This window comes from Patella vulgata, chromosome 3, assembly GCF_932274485.2.
Source record: "Patella vulgata chromosome 3, xgPatVulg1.2, whole genome shotgun sequence".
NCBI lineage: Eukaryota > Metazoa > Mollusca > Gastropoda > Patellidae > Patella > Patella vulgata.
Genome location: NC_065881.2, coordinates 80,915,176 through 80,934,502, shown reverse-complemented (window position 1 = coordinate 80,934,502; position 19,327 = coordinate 80,915,176). Strand labels below are relative to the sequence as shown.

At 34.5% G+C, this 19,327-nt stretch overlaps 1 protein-coding gene across 1 annotated transcript; it reads left to right on the top strand.

Annotated features, from left to right (window-relative positions):
• Window positions 1-7,755: 7,755 nt before the first annotated feature.
• On the top strand, window positions 7,756-15,580 carry LOC126816116 (sperm flagellar protein 1). Its single transcript, XM_050542324.2, has 6 exons — window positions 7,756-8,095; window positions 9,612-9,723; window positions 11,957-12,162; window positions 12,896-12,995; window positions 13,861-13,960; window positions 14,888-15,580. Exons 1-6 carry the CDS (start codon window positions 7,936-7,938, stop codon window positions 15,005-15,007), a joined length of 798 nt encoding a protein of 265 aa, XP_050398281.1. The 5' UTR covers window positions 7,756-7,935; the 3' UTR covers window positions 15,008-15,580.
• The last annotated feature ends 3,747 nt before the right edge of the window (window positions 15,581-19,327 follow it).

Below are 19,327 nucleotides of genomic sequence, written 5' to 3'. Positions count from 1 at the left end.
GTGACAATGATCCTACTAAAAAAAATTTTAAGTCTGGGAATTCAAATAAATTGTCGCACCAGATGGCATTAATGATAAGTTATGATCCCGAAGGGTCCCTACTCCATACTAATGTGTTAAACCTTGATTTAAATCAAAATAAAACGTTGAATTGAGTAAACTGACAAGGACACATAAAAAATATTAAGAAATAATCTGTCAGGGGAAGTTTTACCTAGATATGTCTAATTAAAGATACATTATGGGAGATAAGATAAAGAGCTTGCAGTTCTCACTATAATAGTTTAAAACTAGATAATGTAATGGCAATTTGCTAAAAATTTCAGTCAAATTGATCCACTATGAACCAAGAATTAAGCAATTGAAATTTCGGCCTAGCCTCGATTATCATTACTAAAGTCTGTACGATAAAAAACATAGTCTCGATCATCCATTTCATGATTTTAAAAATTATGAATGGAAGTCGAGCAGCAAATGGGATCATAATCCAGTAAATATCGCAGGCTAGCGATGCCATCGAGAGTTGATTGTGGCCTGGATAAGTTAATTAATGTCTAATTAAATAGATATAACTCAATGACCATTGAATACCGCTCGGGTTATTCAATGGTTGAAGAAAGTGTATATAATTACAACGTATTGCAACAAAAGCATACATTAATTTCTTGTCAACAAAAATCAAATACAAGAGTTATCTCCCTTCAGGCGAGTGAGCGTGAAACTCTGATTTGGGCACAAACACCGAGGCTTCTTAAATTCAACTAAATTGTTATTTTGTATTTCCAAAGTCAACAATTTGGTGTTATTGGGTGTTATTAATTTCTTGTCAACAAAAATCACATACACGAGTTGTCTCCCTTCAGGCGATTGAGCGGGAAACTCAGATTTGGACACAAAGCAGCGAGGCTTCTTAAATTCAACTAAATTGTTATTTTGTGTTTCCAGAGTCAACATTTTGTAGTTATTGGTTGTTATTTTGGAGTTATTGGGTGTTATTGGGCAGTTATTGGGTAATTTGACGCACCCATGTACGCCTATGTTAAAGATTTTGTATTAGTTGTATATACATTATAAGATGAAGAGCTATACAAACTGTTTAGATGGAATGCGCGCAATATAGATATTCATTATTATTATTAAACAATGCCTAACGGAGATTATGGTTATGTTTTCCATTCCTCCAAATTCTGGTTAAAGATGCTGTATTTCAAAGCGGGGTTTTAACATAAACTGATTTACAATTATTCTTGTGCTCACTCAGGGTAAGATGTTGGTTCATTTGCTTTCATGATATTTTATATACTGATAGGCAATGTTTAATAGAAATAATTATTTATGGAAGACAGGGCTCACACTGTCGGTGGCCAAAGTCGCAATTTGCGATAAAAATATGAAAGTGGCGATTAAAATTTGATTTTGCCGATTCTTTTTGAGAGCTGACGGAAAAAAATCTTAGAATTCTAATTGTTTTTATCCTGGATTAACCATTATTGGGTATCAATCACATGACGGGATACTATAAATTAATCAACTGGCTGATAATCCGGATCGCGTCAATGAGTAATACTAATCAGTTGTCTTGGATAAATGATTAGTTGATTGATAATTGCCAAGGATATATTTATATATAAAGTCTATGTCAAGTCATTATTTACTCCTAATGATTAATCCAAGCGGTGGTTATTTGATGTTTCGTTTCATCTTAAAAAAAAAGGTAATACATGTAATCAAAATGGCCGACAGTTCCTTTCGAAGAGAATTAAATACTTTGATAGCTGAATTCCGTTTACAGTGGCTTCATATATGGCATGTAAAATATACAAGCATGCCTATTGGATATCATTATTGTAAATTATATTATCACCACTGGTCGAAAACGTAAGTATGAGTCGAATAAAGTGACGATTTTTGAGTGAGAAAACAGTTCGCCATTTACATCTAATCATATTGCCGTCGCCAAAATGCTCTAAAACTTAACGAAGGGGAAAAATTTTAAGCATCTGTTACAAATATAATTGAAATTTATACCATTCTATCAAGGATTCAGATTCTGATACCTTTACGGTACCTGAAAATAACAATAGGCCCGCTGTGCACGCAACACAAAAATTTATAGAAAATTGGCAATCCTTGGAATGAGATTTGACGTGTAAATACTGAAAATATATTGTGCAGTATGCTGTTCAAATAGACTAAAGTCGCCAAAAATAAAATCTGATCTTATTAAATCCAAACTTTGCAAATCTATTATGTAAAGACAGATTTTTAAAGTTGTTGTATATTGTATTGTATATATCGGTATCAGTAATTGTTTTATAATCAGCCTAACTGAGACATAAAATGATTAGATGTTGTCTTTTTTATCACACATTTTTGGCAGATAAAATATTAGGAAAAAAAATATGAACATTTTCTTTATATAAAAATTATCATCCATTTTGGAGGAAAAATAATGAAATCCAGTGTGAGCCCTGATGGAAGATATAGCGATATCTTATAGAATGATTGATATACTGATAGGCTGTGTTTATTAGAAATAATTATTTCTGGAAGATATATTGATATCTTATAGAATGATTTATGGAAAATGAAATGGGTTTAATGTCCTACTGTTCTGCTCCTACCAGGCGGAGACAGGATAATTTGTTGTTTTATTGAAAATATATTAATTTCTTGATATATATTATAGAATAAATTAATGGAAGATATAATTGAGATATCGTGAAATATGTTATAGAATAGATTAAAATTTTGTTATTCATCATAATATTTTATTTTATGTTATCTGATAAGTATGCAATTAAAACACTATTTTAGAAGATTAATTAAATGTATCAATTAATAAAATAAAAAAAGATGATATTCCCTTACCACATGTTCTCCTTATGTTAATTATTACTGGCCTAAACAGTGTTTAAACTCAGAGGGAGAAAGGGGGTTGGATGGCCGAATGATTAGTACGTGCACGCTGTATCATAAGGTCTGTCATTGAGTCAACTGGCGGGATTTTCGATTCCCTGGTTGTACGTGACAAGGAGTAGGGTCGCTTGTCCAACCTCGTAGTTTTTCTCTGGGTCCTCCAGTTTCCTCCCACTGCTAAAGACCCCTACGCGCAAGCGAATTATTGAAATAAAACTGAACCATGTGTTAGTCCTAAAATGACCTAGTTTGTGTTGAATGGAGGTTAAACCCCATTTCTCTCTCTCTCTCTCTTTCTCTCTCTCTCTCTCTCTCTCTCCTCTAAACAGTGTTTAAACTCTGAAGGAGAAAATGTGGTAAAGGTAATTTAAAGATGCATTATGTAAGATTTAGATAAAGAACTGGATGTTCTTGCTATAATAGTTATATTAAAAATGCATTATGTAAGATTTAGATAAAGAGCTGGATGTTCTTGCTATCAATAATAAATGATGAAAATGAAAAATGAATATATTGATAATTTCATTCAAATTACTTTATTCTGGGTGATACTAGATCATTTATTACCTTAGTCTTGATTATCCATTTTACTATTAAATCTTTAAAATCTCGCGAGTGTTCAAATCCATTTAAATCTCGGCCATTTAATGATCTAGAGAGTTGATTATAGGCTTGTCATGTTAATAAATGTCTAAATAATAATTTATATAACCTTTGAAGCCAAAATAAAGATTTAGCTCTTACGTAATGTATGTTTAAGTACTGATTATAGTTCGTCAATACACCTCTTTTTATTTAGAATGTTGTAATATGTTAATAGATAGTTCATTTGTTTTGTCAATTTAAGTTTTTATACGATAATGTATATTATTAACACAAGGTACAATTTAATGGATACACAATTACTGTGTTTAATACTAAGCGACGTTTCGACGAGGATACTCTCATCTTTATCAAGCAAATGATAATTGTGTATCCAGAAAATTGTACCTTGTGTTAATATGTTCAATTACTAAATGCCAATCAAAGAAAATGTATATTATATTCTATCCATCATTGTTAATTATGTGATATGGGAAAATATAATTATTTATATACTAAGACTTAATTAGATTTTCTTGGAAAAAGTGGGGTAAATACAATTATATGCTAATATAAGACTTGAATTAAATTTTCTTGGAATAATTGGGGAAAATAGAATTATATGATAAGACTTAAATTAAATTTTCTTGGAATAATTAGAGAAAATAGAATTATATGATAAGACTTAAATTAAATTTTCTTGGAATAGTTGGGGAAAATAGAATTATATGCTAAGGAATACTTTCTTGAAATAAATGTTAAAACTCAATGCTTTGGAATAGGTGGGAAAATAGAATTATATGGCAATTATAAATGAAATAGGAAACAGTCCTCTAGAGCTACTAGTCAGTCATTTAAACACAATATTAAGCTAGGCTGTTTAGATATATTAAAGTACATGCTATTATGTAGAGAACAGTTATCAATCATCTAAACACAGTAAGTAAGGCTGTTTAGATATATTTATGTACATGTTATTATGTAGGGAACAGTTATTTAAACACAGTATTAAACTAGGCTGTTTAGATATATTAAAGTACATGCTATTAGGGAACAGTTATTTTAAATCATTAAATGATAATTACTCTATATCAAAAGATAGTAATTTCATTAGATCTGTCTAATTGCTTACAGTAGCCGTTATTTCTTAAAAATATTCATATATTAACTAATGTATTGTATTAACTTTTTTATAATCACACCTTCCATTTGACAAAAAAATCTATATATATTAGCTGATTTTTTTTTTTTTTTTTTTTTTTCAAACATTAAATGATAAAATGATGGAGCCTTTCACTTGCCTTCAAGAGAAAATTATATTCTGACCTCCTTTCATATCGAAAGGACACATTATTATTATATATGTATTGTAATGTATTAATGTTTTTTTATAACCACGCCTTCCATACGACAATAGAATATATATTTTATTTATTTCAAATTTGAAATATGATTGAACATTCATACTGAAAGGTCACATTGTTATTATATAAAAATTTGAATACGAATGTGGTAATATATATAACACGCACCTGTTATAACCAGGTACTTAAAGTCTCTGATTGTCATGTGAGAAATTGTTAATCCCTTGTAAACTAGTCTTGTGAAATGAAATGAAATGGGGTTTAACGGGTTTAACGTCCTACTGTTCTGCTCCGAATTGGGCTAATGATGATGGGCATACGCCATACAGTGTGCTATGAGGGAAATTTTTCCCGGACAGCGGCACTACGGCCTACTCTTATCGAATTCCAACTGTCAAGGGATCTTTTAGGTGCATGCCAATGTGTACACAGGACCTCAGTTTTCCGTACCATCCGAACGACTAGACAGCTGTCCTTGTCAGGCACTCAGTCCTGCATCACTGACAAGGGGGAACCACGCCGGAAAATCTGGATGAACTTTCTCGGCCAATGCAGGGATCGAACACCTGACCTCCAGACTAGCTAGCCAGCATCTTACCCACTTAGCCACCGTGACCCCAAACAATCTTGTGAAAGTTGGATCTCTTAAATTAAGATCAGTCAAAAAATGGTTTAATTACATTCACTATTTATAAAGATGATGTAAATTGAAAATTTGTCATCATTTGGCAGCCGCTACAAAAAATATATAGGATATAGTCAAAACTAACCAGTGCCACCAATAATTTTCTCTGAAATCTTTGATGGGCCTCTTATTTTGAATGGGGGGTTGGATGGCTGAATGGTTAGCACGTGTGCGCTGTATCATAAAGTCTGTCATTGAGTCAACCTCGTGGGTTTTCTCCGAGTCCTCCGGTTTTCTCCCACTGCTAAAGACTCCTATGCGCATGCGAATTATGAAAATAAAATTGAACCATATGTTAGTACCGAAATGACCTATTTGTGTCGAGAGGATGTTAAACCCCATTTCTCTCTCTCTCTTATTTTTAATCCAATTGAATCCGATTAAGGCATGATAAGCAGTAAAAAAAGTAGATATGGTCCAGAAAATGCAAATGACAATCGGTGACTATAATAGAAATAACAATAAAATTTATAGTTGATGGATTCATGGATATAATTTAATTAATTTTATAAATTATGAAATGTTAAATTTTATGATTAGTTAGTTATCAATAAATTTTGCTCAATTATGATAAAGCAGACTATTTATTTTTATTGTAATATCAGTTATATAAAGAAAATTCGGGAATATTTATTTTTATTATAATGTCAATTTAGAAATAATCTGGATTATTTATTTTTATTATAATATCATTTTAAACACTTTTTTGTGATACACATTTTATTTAAAAAATAAAATAAATATTTTGTATTATTGTATATCGATGGCTGTGATTTTAAATAGCTCCCATTATTTTTGTCAAGACAATCGTAGTGGAAAAAAGGGTTTGGGTGGCTGAATGGTTAACGTGTGCGCATTGGATCTCAAGGTCTATGATGTGGTTTCAATTCCCTGCTTGTATGTGACAAAGAGTAGGGTCGCCTATCCAACCTTGTGGGTTTTCTTTTCCCGGGTCCTCCGATTTCCCCCCCACTGCTAAAGACCCATATGTTAGTCCCAAAATGACCTAGTTTGTGTCCAGTGGATTATAAACCATTTATATGGAGAGAGAGAGAGTTGGAGGTTAACGTCCACTCGACACAAACTAGGTCATTTCAGGACTAACACATGGTTCAATTTTATTTCAACAATTCGCTTGTGCATAGGGGTTTTTAGCAGTGGGAGGAAAGCAGAGGACCCAGAGAAAACCCACAAGGTTGGACCCCTACTCCTTGCCACGTACAACCGGGGAATCAAAACCATGACAGTTGACTTAATGACAGAGTTTATGATACAGCATGCACGCCCATTCGGCCATCCAACTCCCCGCCTTTATATGGAAAAAAATCACTGGTTGTTAGATACGTATAGTGTGACAATTCAACTAGCAGTTTGTAGCCATTTTCTCTCTCCCCTTATTCACCTTTTGCATGGCATTTTGATGACATTTTCTTCTAACTGAAATGAAATGGGGTTTAATGTCCTACTCTTATTTCAAATTTCAACTGTCAAGGGTTCTTTTACGTGCATGTGAATGTGTACACAGAAAATCATTTTTTTGTCGCCACCGAACGACTAGACATTATCCTTGCCAGGCTCTCCGTCTTGCACCACTGACAAGAGGAAACCAAAATGGAAATTCCTAGAGAACAAGAACTTTCTCGGCCAACGTCTGGAGCGAACCCAGTGTCTATCTCACTGAGCCACAGCGGTACCATGTTCCTAATGAAGAAGAGGGTTTGCAAACAGAAAGTATAAATGAAAGGAGTAGCATTGATTTTGTTTATTCTTTTTATATATGTCCAAATGATATACCTAGAAAATGTTAATCATCATTTTGCATTATTAGAAAGATAATGTTTACCAATGCGGAGTTACAAATTTTTCCATTATCAACTTCATCAAAGCTTTGAACTAGGGGTAAGACATTGTCACGTGTTGCTTCTTAATTAAGAATGCGTTCAGGCAAAGGAGAATTTTGTAAAGAGTTGAGATCAGACAATGGTGGTCTGTACCCTCAAGAAATATGTGGTTATTAAATGGAGTTGCCTCCCTTGTTCCGCTTTCCGTGAGCTTGCGTTGTTTCCCCCCGCCCACCCCATTGTTTTAACAGAAAATGAGGAAAGTTGCTCATTGAGTTACTGTTAAATGATAAAAATGTTTAATTAAGGTTCGATTTATTAATCCTGTCATTTCCTTTTTTTAACGTGTAAGACTGACGCCTTGGGTTTTTTTTTTATACAGGAAGACAAAGTGCTGTTCAGGGAATTGTGGGACTTTCGTTTCGACGGAAACCATGTAAACAAACTCCAGAATGTTGTTAATTTATTATAGATAAATCCATCCGTATTTAATTCCCTGTAAAGATTCTAATTTTTAACTGTAATACATATAAAACGCTTAGTGATGGATTCCGTAAGGGGTCAGGGTGTGGGTTCTCCTCCTAAAAATGTGGAAGATATGGATGAATTTCAAGACAACGAACTCGAGGAATTGTACAGCTGGATCGATGGAATTCCATTGACGAGGCCGAAAAGAAATGTTGCTAGAGATTTTTCTGATGGAGGTAGACTGATTTTGATTTATTCCCTTTGAGCACCTTTTTGACTTTGTGTGAACAATAAATAATTAAAGGAGCTAAATCGCTAATATTTTGGATCTAGAAATTGACACAAACAAATGGGCCTAATAATAATAATGTAAATTGTAATGTAATGTGATGTGAATGTATAAACTGATTTACATTCAATCGTTTCTGTTTTTATTGCAATTTCTAATCAGTTATGTTCGGCAAAATACGCCAGAAGTCTCAATCGAATGGCAATCTCTATTCTAGTTAATAAGTTATTCCATTCTATACCGATAGAATTTATTGCGCATACTCTCCGCAGATAAGAATATGGCGTCACCGATTGACATGACTTGTGGAATATATCTAGCCTCTTCCTACGAGTCCCTTGTTAAAAATGGCACTGACATGCACCGTGGTACACGAGTCGTGTACCAACGGTAAAATGGTTATTTTGTCTTAATTATTGGATATCAGAAGCCCATCTTTTCCCCGTAAGGTCACAACACCAATAATGTTGTTTAAATTGACAAATAATTCGTGTTTTTAATGTCGAAGATTTTGGATGATATTGAGTTAGAGACTTGGCTACTTTAAATATCATCCTACGTCAAATGCATTGTGCAGATCTATAATAATGATCAACAAACAAAACTAAGTGGATCACACAGGTACAGCAGTGGCAGCTCAAGTAGCCTACTTCATTGTCTTCAGTTCAATTTCAATAATTTTAATATCAAAAAGTTAAGTTCTCTGAAAACTGTACAGTATTATATAAACGGAAGTGTCAATTTTTGTATCAGTGGTAGGCTAAATCTGTTGTAACTTGTATTGATTAACTTCCTGATTTGATAAGTGGTTGATGAATGAAAATCGAATGACAAAAGAAATTTCTTTAAAATAGGCTCTAATAGTAATAACTTGTCCCTTAATTTTGCCTCTTTATAATTATTTCACTGATGTATTTTTTATAAACAATAGCCAGACCAGAAGCTTTATGTTTCTATGTTTCTAAATTGACTTTGTGGATCAAGCGATCGAAAAACAGAAATTTATGGTACTGTATTATATATAGGTCTAATGGTATTTTCCTGTAAGAAATGATTTTATATGGAATTGTTTAATTCTACGAAAAAGACTATGTAATGGGTCCTGGCTATGTTTGTGGAATGAGCTTTTGAATAGGATTGTATGAGGGGTTTTAAAATTTCCCTTTTGCACAGGGACCCTGATCATTTTCAATCCACAACTGAGTTAAGACAGACAGATTTTTTAAAAGTAATATCACAAAGACATAAAGAATGACAGAGCCAAAGGTTTACTGGACGAATGGGAATAAAATCCTCAGATGAATGACAAAGAGAATGATAGGTTCACCAGACAAATGAAAAGAGAATGGCCGCAGTTTAACCAAGACACATTGACATGTCGCCTAATCCAGACGACATTTAATCCTAAACAATTTTGTTATTTTGATTTTAATTATCTGTAGTCTCCTATTTTGTTTATTTAGTTCTTGTAGCTGAAGTTGTGAAACATTCCATACCAAAATTTGTTGAACTTCATAATTATGCTCCTGCTAATTCTACGCAACAGAAAATACAGAATTGGTCTCTTCTTAATAGGTATGGTATCTTAAACTCTCTCATCCTTACTGTGGGGAGGGGGTTTGGATGGTCAAATGGTTAACAGCGTGCACGCTGGATCAGATGGTCAAGAGGTGCGGTTTCGATTCCCCGCTTGTATATGACAAGGAGTAGGCTAACCTGTCCGGTTTCCTCCCACTTCTATAAAGACCCCTCTATGTGCAAGTGAATTTTAGAAATAAAATTGAACCATACATGTATGTTAAACCCAAAACGACCTAGTTTGTGTCGAGTGGTTGTTAATCCCCATATCTCTATCTCTGTTTATTTTAGGGATTTTAAATCCCTTACAAACTAAAATATTGTAAAAGTTCAGTCTCAAAAAGGAAAGTCACCATGATGAATTACAAATTCCTGAACCTTTGACATCCACATACGGACAATACATAGGACATGGTCAACACAAGCCAGTCTCACCATTTATTTTTGCTAAGCTCTTTTGATGGATTTCATTTTAATTCAATTGAATTCAAGCTGGGATATTATTGTTAATATTTGGTTGTTGTTTTCCTACTTAAATCTTAAATAGTCGATTTGGGTACTTTTTAGCCTAGATTGTCTCAGAAAAACAAAAAAAATAATCAGTAACTTTAATAAGCTTTTTTTATCTAGAATGTTCATAGTATTACTGGTACCTTACATTTGATTTCATCATGTAGTAGCGAGTTACCATTCAGACTATTTAAAGAGGCATTAACACTCTCACCAAGATTCGTGTTGCATCGGATAATGAATTCTGTTGGCTGATCCATCAGGATACTAGTTATATTGACTATCCACTATGATACTAGCAGGGCTGCCGACAACCAGTATCGCAGCGCAATTTGCGATACATATTTTGTCCGTTGCTAACCAAAAATTAAAATCTAACGTTTTTGATTCGCAGTTACTGCGAATCATCAATATTCCTGTCATTTTGGATATTGACACAAGAATAATCCACATTTTGAAGACTAGGAGGCTTACTCAACACTTTCAACGTGTATAAAATGTTGAATAAAATTTTATAAACAAAACTGAATTCTCCGTGTGACATTTTCTTCTCGAACTACCAGACACAATACTATATAACACATAACTCTATGAATAGGGACTATTAAACCGGAAATAGGGAATCAAGTAGTACCACTCACGTTGCGAGACATCAAGTAATTATATCATATTCATTTTGAAAGAAATAAATCCAATGTATCCCCCACGTATTGTAAATAAAATATAAAAAAATAAATACATGTTAACAAATTGTAAAATGATAAATCAAAGTAAAAATTCCCGTAAAACATTATTGTTTATATCGTGTGTGTCTAGTTAATCGAGGTGTGTCCGATTGAAGAAAAATAGTAATACACGATAAAAAGCAGACGAAATTGTTTTCTAACGAAGATTTCTTACGTAACAAAAAAATAACAATTAAAATGAGTGGGGCTTCGGAAGTCACTGTCAAGAATTGGCTTCAGACATAAGACCTAACTAAATTTCTACATCACATTCACAAACTGTCACAAGTACTTGTGGCAGTGCTAAAAAATCTAAGAATAGTCAGAATGGAATCTAATCATATTTGTTATGAGCTAAAGTAATATCTTGTTATTTAGGTGTTTTACATTGAAACTGAAAAACTGCTAATCAATTTTTAAATTTGCTAATCAAATTTGGCGAAATTGGACTTTTTGATTAGCAGTGCTGCTAATCAACTGTGAAAAATTACAGACAGCCCTGGATACTAGTTAGACCTATCTTGACTATCCAGTATCCAGCAGAATAGTTTGTACTTCTTGTCCTTTTAGATTTCTCAGTTTTTCCAATATCGGTGGGGGGTTGGATGACTGAATGGTTAGCATGTGCGCGCTGTATCATACGGTTTGTCATTGAGTCAACTGGCGTGGTTTCGATTTCCCGTTTGTACATGACAAGCAGTAGGGTCACCTGTCCAACCTCGTTGGTTTTCTCCGGGTCCTCAGGTTTCCTCCCACTGCTAAAGCCCCCTATGCACAAGTGAATTATTGAAATAAAGTTGAACCATGTGTTAGTCCCGAAATGACCCAGTTTGTGCCGAGTGGACGTTAAACCCCATTTCTCTCTCTCTCTCCAATATCGGTTTTCTTAATAACAAAATTGATAATTTACAAATTTTGTATTATAAGAAAGATGATGAATTTTGTTTACAGTATATGTTGTTCTATTTTTAAATATTTTGAATTTTTTACTTCAGAAAAGTTTTTAGTAAATTGAATTTCCAGTTATCAGAAGATGTTATTCGTAGTGTTTCGATGTGTAAAGCAGGAGTCATTGAAAAAGTTTTACTTATGTTACGAGTCAAGATATCTAAAGCATTATGGTCCTTACAACAACCGAAACACGAACTCATGGCTCCCCCTATAATGAATGATAAACCAGAAGCTGATCAAAATATAGCAGGTAATATATTATTGGTTTATTTAAAACAGGTGTTGTGGATGAGGCAAGCCTTGCGCCATACCCTCATCTACAAAATCTTTACAAAGAACAAGATTGTACCAAAGAGAGAGAGAGAGAGAGAGAAATGGGGTTAACTGTCCACTAGGTCGTTTCGGGACTAACATATGGTTCAATTTTATTTCAAAAATTCGCTTGCGCATAGGAGTCTTTAGCAGTGTGAAGAAACTGGAGAAACCAGAGAAAAACCACAACCCTACACCTTGTCACGTGCAACCGAGGAAATGAAACCACAGCAATTGACTCAATGTCAAACCGTATGATACAGCGCGTACATGCTAACCATTCGGTCATCCATCCACCATTTCTTAAAGAAAACTGGCAAGAACCTGTAGCATGCAGCGTATTGAACTGTTTTGTGACTATTACAGAACAAAAGTCCATCTTTCCTAGTTTGATTCATTGTGCATATTTCTTTTATCTGAAAAGGAAATGAAAGAAGATAACATTTGCTAAAAAGATGCACAAAATAATAAAATCCCTGAAAAAATGAGTAGGGTTACTGACTTACTACATTATGAATGGGGTACGATGTGCAACTTCTAATCGTCCCACAATCCCAACTATGTGCCAGAGGTTGACCATCTCTGTTTTACATGATCTGTAAAACAAAAATTAAAATATGTTTCAATCAAGGTAAATTGTTTAATATTAATACTATAAATGTTCACTGCAGGTACTGGTAATTTAACACCCTTACGACAGGGACTATCTACCACTAGTCATGGTCAACCAGTAAAAGGATCAAGTACAGTTAATAACGTGCAATATAAAGGGTGAGTAAGACAGTAGATCACAGTAGTATATCTAATATTAGATTTGTTACAAAATTTGTTTCTAACACTATTTATTCAATAAATATTTAGATATTATAAAGATAAAATTTAAAATTATTGGGTCTGAAATCAAGCTGGGGCTTATATACATTCTTGTTAGAAGTTCACTCACGCTCCCGGTGTTGGCCGAGAAAGTTCATCAGGATTTTCCGGCGTGGTTTCCCCCCTCGTTTGTGGTCTAGTCATTTGGAAGGGACAAAAAAAACCCCTGAGGTCCCGCGTACATGTTGATGTGCATGTAAAAGATCCCTTGGCCTTGGCAGTTGGATTTTGATATAAGAATAGGCTGTAGCACCACTGTATGGGCAAAATTTTCCCTCATAGCACACTGTATGGTGTATGCTCATCTTCATTATCCCAGTCAGAGCAGAACAGTAGGAAGGATGTTAAACCCCATTTCATTTCATGTTATTTCAGAAATTCACTCCTAGATATGTCAAGATCTGAAATTAGATCAGTCAGAAATTCACTCCTAGATATGTCTAGATCTGAAATTAGATCAGTCAGAAATTCACTCCTAGATATGTCTAGATCTGAAATTAGATCTGTTAGACATTCACTCCTATTAATGTCTAGATCTGAAATTAGATCTGTTAGACATTCACTCCTAGATATGTCTAGATCTGAAATTAGATCTGTTAAACATTCACTCCTAATTGCTGTTAGAAATTAACCACATGTCAAGATATCTGAAATTAGATTCGCAAGAAATTCACTCCTAATTATGTCAAAATGTCAATTAAAATAACAACCGGAATGTTTGTTGAAATGGCCTTATATATTTGTAATTTATTTTTGTTGACAGTTCACATCAACGAATGCCATTTAATTCCAATGAAATGATTCCAAGGATTTTACTGGAAGAAAAAGAACAGGAGAATTTAGCGAAAGAGGAAACTATTCAGGTGTGTGAATATATGTTTTAATTCAGTGAGACTTTATTCAGCTATATCAGTAAGGTTTTTATATAGAGCAATATCTGGGGTGGTTTCCCCTTGTCAGGGGTGCAGGACAGATGGTCTGAAAAGGACAGCTGTCTAGTCGATCTAGTATACTGTCTAGTATACATTGGTGTTCAAATAAAAGATCCCTTGGCAGTTGGAATTCGATATAAGAGTAGGCCTTAGTACCGTTGCCCAGGCAACATTTCCCTCATCGCACACTGTATGGCGTATGCCCATCTTCATTAGCCCAGTTGGAGCATTCGTCCCATTCGAACACGCCAATGCAGGGATCGAATACGAGGCTAGCGAACCAGCATCTTACCCACTTTGCCACCGTGGCACCCCAAGCACATTGATGTGTCACCTCCAGATAACATTCAAACCAAGGAATCAGTGTTCTATAATGGATGATGAAACATAGTTTGTTTGTTCCATATCCAACCTTATGGTTTTCTCGGGGTCCTCTGGTTTCCTCCCACTTCTAAAGACCCCTACACCCGAGCAAATTATTGATATAAAATTGCACCATATGTTAGTCCCGAAATGACCTAGTTTGTGTGAGTGGACATTCAACTCTCTCTCTCTCTCTCTCTCTGTCTCTGGGGGGTTGGATGGCCGAATGGTTAGCATGCGCACGCTGTATCATAACGCCTGTCATTGAGTCAACTGGTTTCGAATCCCTGGTTGTACGTGACGAGGAGTAGGGTCGCCTGTCCAACCTCGTGGGTTTTCTCCGGGTCCTCCGGTTTTCTCCCACTGCTAAAGACCCCTACGCGCAAGCAAATTATTGAAATAAAATTGAACCATGTGTTAGTCCCTCGAGTGGAGGTTAAACCCCATCTCTCTCTCTTGTTCCATATCTTTATTGTGCTATTTTATAATTTGTAGATTTTACAAGCTAAGATAAAACGACTGGAACACTTGGTTCACCTGAAAGATGTCAGAATTGATGACTTACAGAATCGGATGGAACAACTCCGTCCAACGGGTAATGGTCATCGAAGATAAATTCTCACCCTGCTTTCATGGAAAATCGTCAGTCTTTTTAACAGGAAACTCGAATTGAGGATTTTAAAAAAATCCAGTTCTTATTTCATAAAGCATTTAGAGTCTGTACAAAATCGTGCGTATGTGACTATGGAGATGAACTTGATCCTTGTGTGGAGGGCGCAATCATTATGTATAAACTGTGTTCGTGAGAAAACGATATGTGATATTTTTTACAATATAACATTCCTGTCTGTTAAAGTTATCGAACACAATTGATTAAAATGACTAGACCTCCTCTATTTGGCGAAAATTTAATGAGTTGGTTTGTTAATGTTCTTCCCTCTTTAAAATTTTAGGTCCTGAGATAAAGTAAATGCTGATATTTTAACTAATTTCGTATTCCATCCATCAGTCAACGGTTGAAACTAAAAACAAAACTAAAACTAATATACAAACCTATTTAATATTTTTTTAAATGAAAATTTAATTGTGTAGAATATATCTTGCCCCAAGTTCACATAGCATTCTCAGACTTAAGAATTTACTCAACTTTCAAACACTGTTTATGAGAAATATCTTTGATCCACAAACTTTGCGCATAGGGTCTTTTTGATGTATTTGATTCATTAAAACAACAAAATCTTATAAAAATAAGGCAAGCAATATTGAGTATATTCTTAACTTAAATCTGAAAATGCTTTCTGAACTCGGGGTGTGGTCTGGGTCAAACTCAAATCGAAGACGCTTTGTGCCTTTAAAGTTTATCTGATGTAAACCTTTATAATAATCTCTCTCCTATCGAAGTTGAGTTAAAGCTTCTGGTCATTATTTAAAGAGGCATTAGGTAAGATTAGCTACAATAGTTAAAAAAAATAAATAATGATAAGAGAATATGCTGAAAATTTCAGTCAAATTACTTCGCACTGAGCCAAGCAATCTGCGATACAATTATTGTCTAGCCTCAATTGTCATTACTACTGTTGTTACGATAATAAACATAGTCTTGATTATCTAGTTTTACGGTTATTTCATCAACCACACAACATATTCAAGTCTACTAAATATCGAAGCCATCCAATGGCATCGAGAGTTAATTATAGTCTGGATAGGTTAATCAATGTCTAATTAATAATTTAAATAACATTTCAGGCCTAAAGAAAGACCTGCAATAGGCAGATTTAGCTGTTGCATAATGCATGTTTAATTAAATATTAAAGTACATATTCTAGTATTCGTGGATTAAGCGAACCAGAAGATTGCATTAAGATCAAATTTAGGAATGTCACGAGAAACTACTGATAATTATCAATCTGATTAGAACACAGTCCCCTATTTCGTTTCCTTTTTTATAGTTCAAAATTTCATTTTACTTGTCTTAACTACACTAGGATCTGGAAGAGTTGTTATATATCTGGTTCTGGATGATGCGAGGGATTAGCCAAATGAAATGGTCTGTTACTGCGTGCTTTTGGCATTAAGTGCACGGAATGGGGGTAATCCACTAGAAACATCAATACTGATTGGGTCAAAAGCTGCTCGTATAACCTCTGACACGACCTCCCAAAACAACTGGTCAGATCTTTATGTAGTGTAGGCCATCGAAAGTATAAAAAAACAAAACAAAATATAGATCTGTATTTTAATCAGATTGGATAATTATACTTCTTTTCGTAGTTTTTTCATCATTTAATTTTCATAAAATTATTCACTTTTTTAAAATTATTATTTATGATAATTATTACGTTTTATATAAACAGAGTGTTTATGCCAATACAGTATCTTGCTCAGTTTGATCAAAGCACATATAATACACAGTGAATGAATTGAAAATAGCCATTTATTAATATATGTTACAAAAATATATAAATATGATTATAATGATTTTTGAATGATTTCTAATACAATTTGAACTACCATAACATATATAATAATAATACATATTATCTTATACTGTAATGATCAAAGTTTATGGTCTTCAAGACACATAATCTGTTTCTTTAAAAGCTTTAAAAAAAACAACTGATTTCTGTTTTTGTTGCAATATTCTTTGGAAACCACAGATTTGTTGGCATGCGCTAAAAACTTTTCATGTTTTCACTTAACACATACATGCAGTTTTATTTTTGTCAGTTTGAAATTCTAACATTAATCACTCCATTTACATTGCATTTTTACAGTTGTTATGTAGGTCTATCTATATCGTCATCGATGTGCTGATTTCATAATTTCATCTATATCAAACAAATGTTTTTGTGATTTTATGTTAATATTTATAGAAAGAGGTGGCCATCTTTTTTATGTTATGTATTTATAGTGTATTTATTAACAAAGAATAAATAAAGTTATTGGATATATGATTGATGGGTTGATATATACATCTTAAAGGACGAATCTCGATTATATTTTGGAGAATAAAACTCCTTAATTTTGCGTTTAATACCCTCAAAATACCCTACTTTAGGGCTGAGCTACTAACTCAATATACGTGATACGTTTTCAAACAACTTAAACCCATCAGTCGTCATCTGGAAATGGAGACCGGTGTCCCAAGCTGTGTTATACGGTGTCTGGATAAAACCAGACTTTTTATTATATAAAAATAACGTGTAGGTGGGTTATGCTTATGCACTGTATAGATCTCTATAGGAACGGCAATAGATTATCAGGTCACCCAACGAAAAAATTGACTTGAAATCTTATGTTCACATCCAAGCTGTTCAATATTTTGAGATTAAAGTTTTGCCACAAGGTAAATACACCATTCCTCTATATTATGGCGCTTAAATTTCATAGGTACACAGATTTTTATTTCTCAGACTCTGTTAAATCGGGATGGCCTCTTTAATTACCTGACATAATTGAAGACTACATTAAATTGTGTAATGTCCTGCATGCATCCTCCTTGCATTTAGGTACCCTGGAGTCAAGGAAAGTATTGTTTGTTCAAGACCTGTAATTACGAGATGTAATTTTTCTATGTAGATAATGATATGTTGGGCTATAGTGGTTATAAAGATCAATATGATTGGAAGCACTCGGCAAACCTCGGCAGATTCCGTTACTCTAAAGATGTAGGGCACAGGAATCTGCTGAGGTTTGCCGAGTGGTGGATAAGTTGTTAAGACGCTGGCTAGCTAGCCTGGGGATCGCGGGTTCTCTCCCAGTATTGGCCGAGAAAGTTCGAGATTTTCTGGCATGGTTTCCTCTAATTGTTAGTAATGCAGGACGGAGGGCCGCTGCCAGGGCAAAATTTCTTTCATTGCACACTGTATATGGCGCACGCCCGTCTTTATTAGCCCAGTTGGTGCAGAACAGTAGGACGTCAGACCCCATTTATTTTCATTGCATATAGACATAAAAATAGCATGGTTTTAACATTGAAGTCAATGATGAGTGCAGATTATTAGCCCAATGTCTTGCATCATGTTGGGAGGGGGGTTGGATGGCCGAATGGTTAGCGCGCGTTAATTGTAGCATAAGGTCTGTCATTGATTCAACTGGCCTGGTTTTGATTTCCGAGTTGTACTTGACAACTAGTAGGGTCGCCTGTCCAACAACGTGGGTTTTTCTCCGGGTCCTCCAGGTTTCCTCCCATTACCAAAGACTCCTCCGCGCATGTGAATTATTGAAATATAATTGAACCATATGTTAGTCTCGAAATGACTCTCTCTCTCTCTCTCTCTCTCTCTCTCTCTCTCTCTCTCTCGAGGCTTTTTTTTATCTTACCGACTTTAGTAATGATGATCGAGACTAAGACTAAAATTCAATGTTAATATCTCGGTTCATAGTGGAGCAATTTGGCTGAAATTTTCAGCATATTTTCTTTGCGTTATCTATTTTTTAACTATTATAGCAAGAACTGTCAACTCTTTATCTGGGCTCTCATAATTCCCCTTTAATAGTACTATATGAAATACGTATGGCTTTTAAATGTTGAAGGGGGGTTGGGTGGCCGAATTGTTAGCATGTGCGCGCTGTATCAAAAGGCCTGTAATTGAGTCAGCTGGCGTGGTTTCGAATCCCCGATTGTACGTGACAAGGAGTAGGGTCGCCTGTCCAACCTTGTGGGTTGGTCCCGAAATGACCTAGTTTGTGTCGAGTGGACGTTAAACCCCATTTCTCCCCCTCTCTCTTAAAATGTTGAAATCGTAGTCAGGGATGGGCTCATACATAACTGATGATCGAAAACTAAATGGTATCAAGCTTTTTGTCCTCCACAGCTAGCGTGTCTCTGGTGTTCAGAATGGGATAGAGAGACAATGAGCCTAGCTTTGAGTATGTTTGGCTCTGGGTTCTCTAACGACGTTATAATGTTCTTACGTAGATTTGGAACCCGTA

Bases quoted from the DNA above. Each gene is read 5' to 3' on its own strand.
- LOC126816116 (XM_050542324.2), top strand. From the start codon at position 7,936: ATGGATTCCGTAAGGGGTCAGGGTGTGGGTTCTCCTCCTAAAAATGTG. The intron at 12,163-12,895 runs GTAATATATTAT...TGTTCACTGCAG, and splicing joins AGCTGATCAAAATATAGCAG to GTACTGGTAATTTAACACCC. The intron at 12,996-13,860 runs GTGAGTAAGACA...TTTTGTTGACAG, and splicing joins AATAACGTGCAATATAAAGG to TTCACATCAACGAATGCCAT.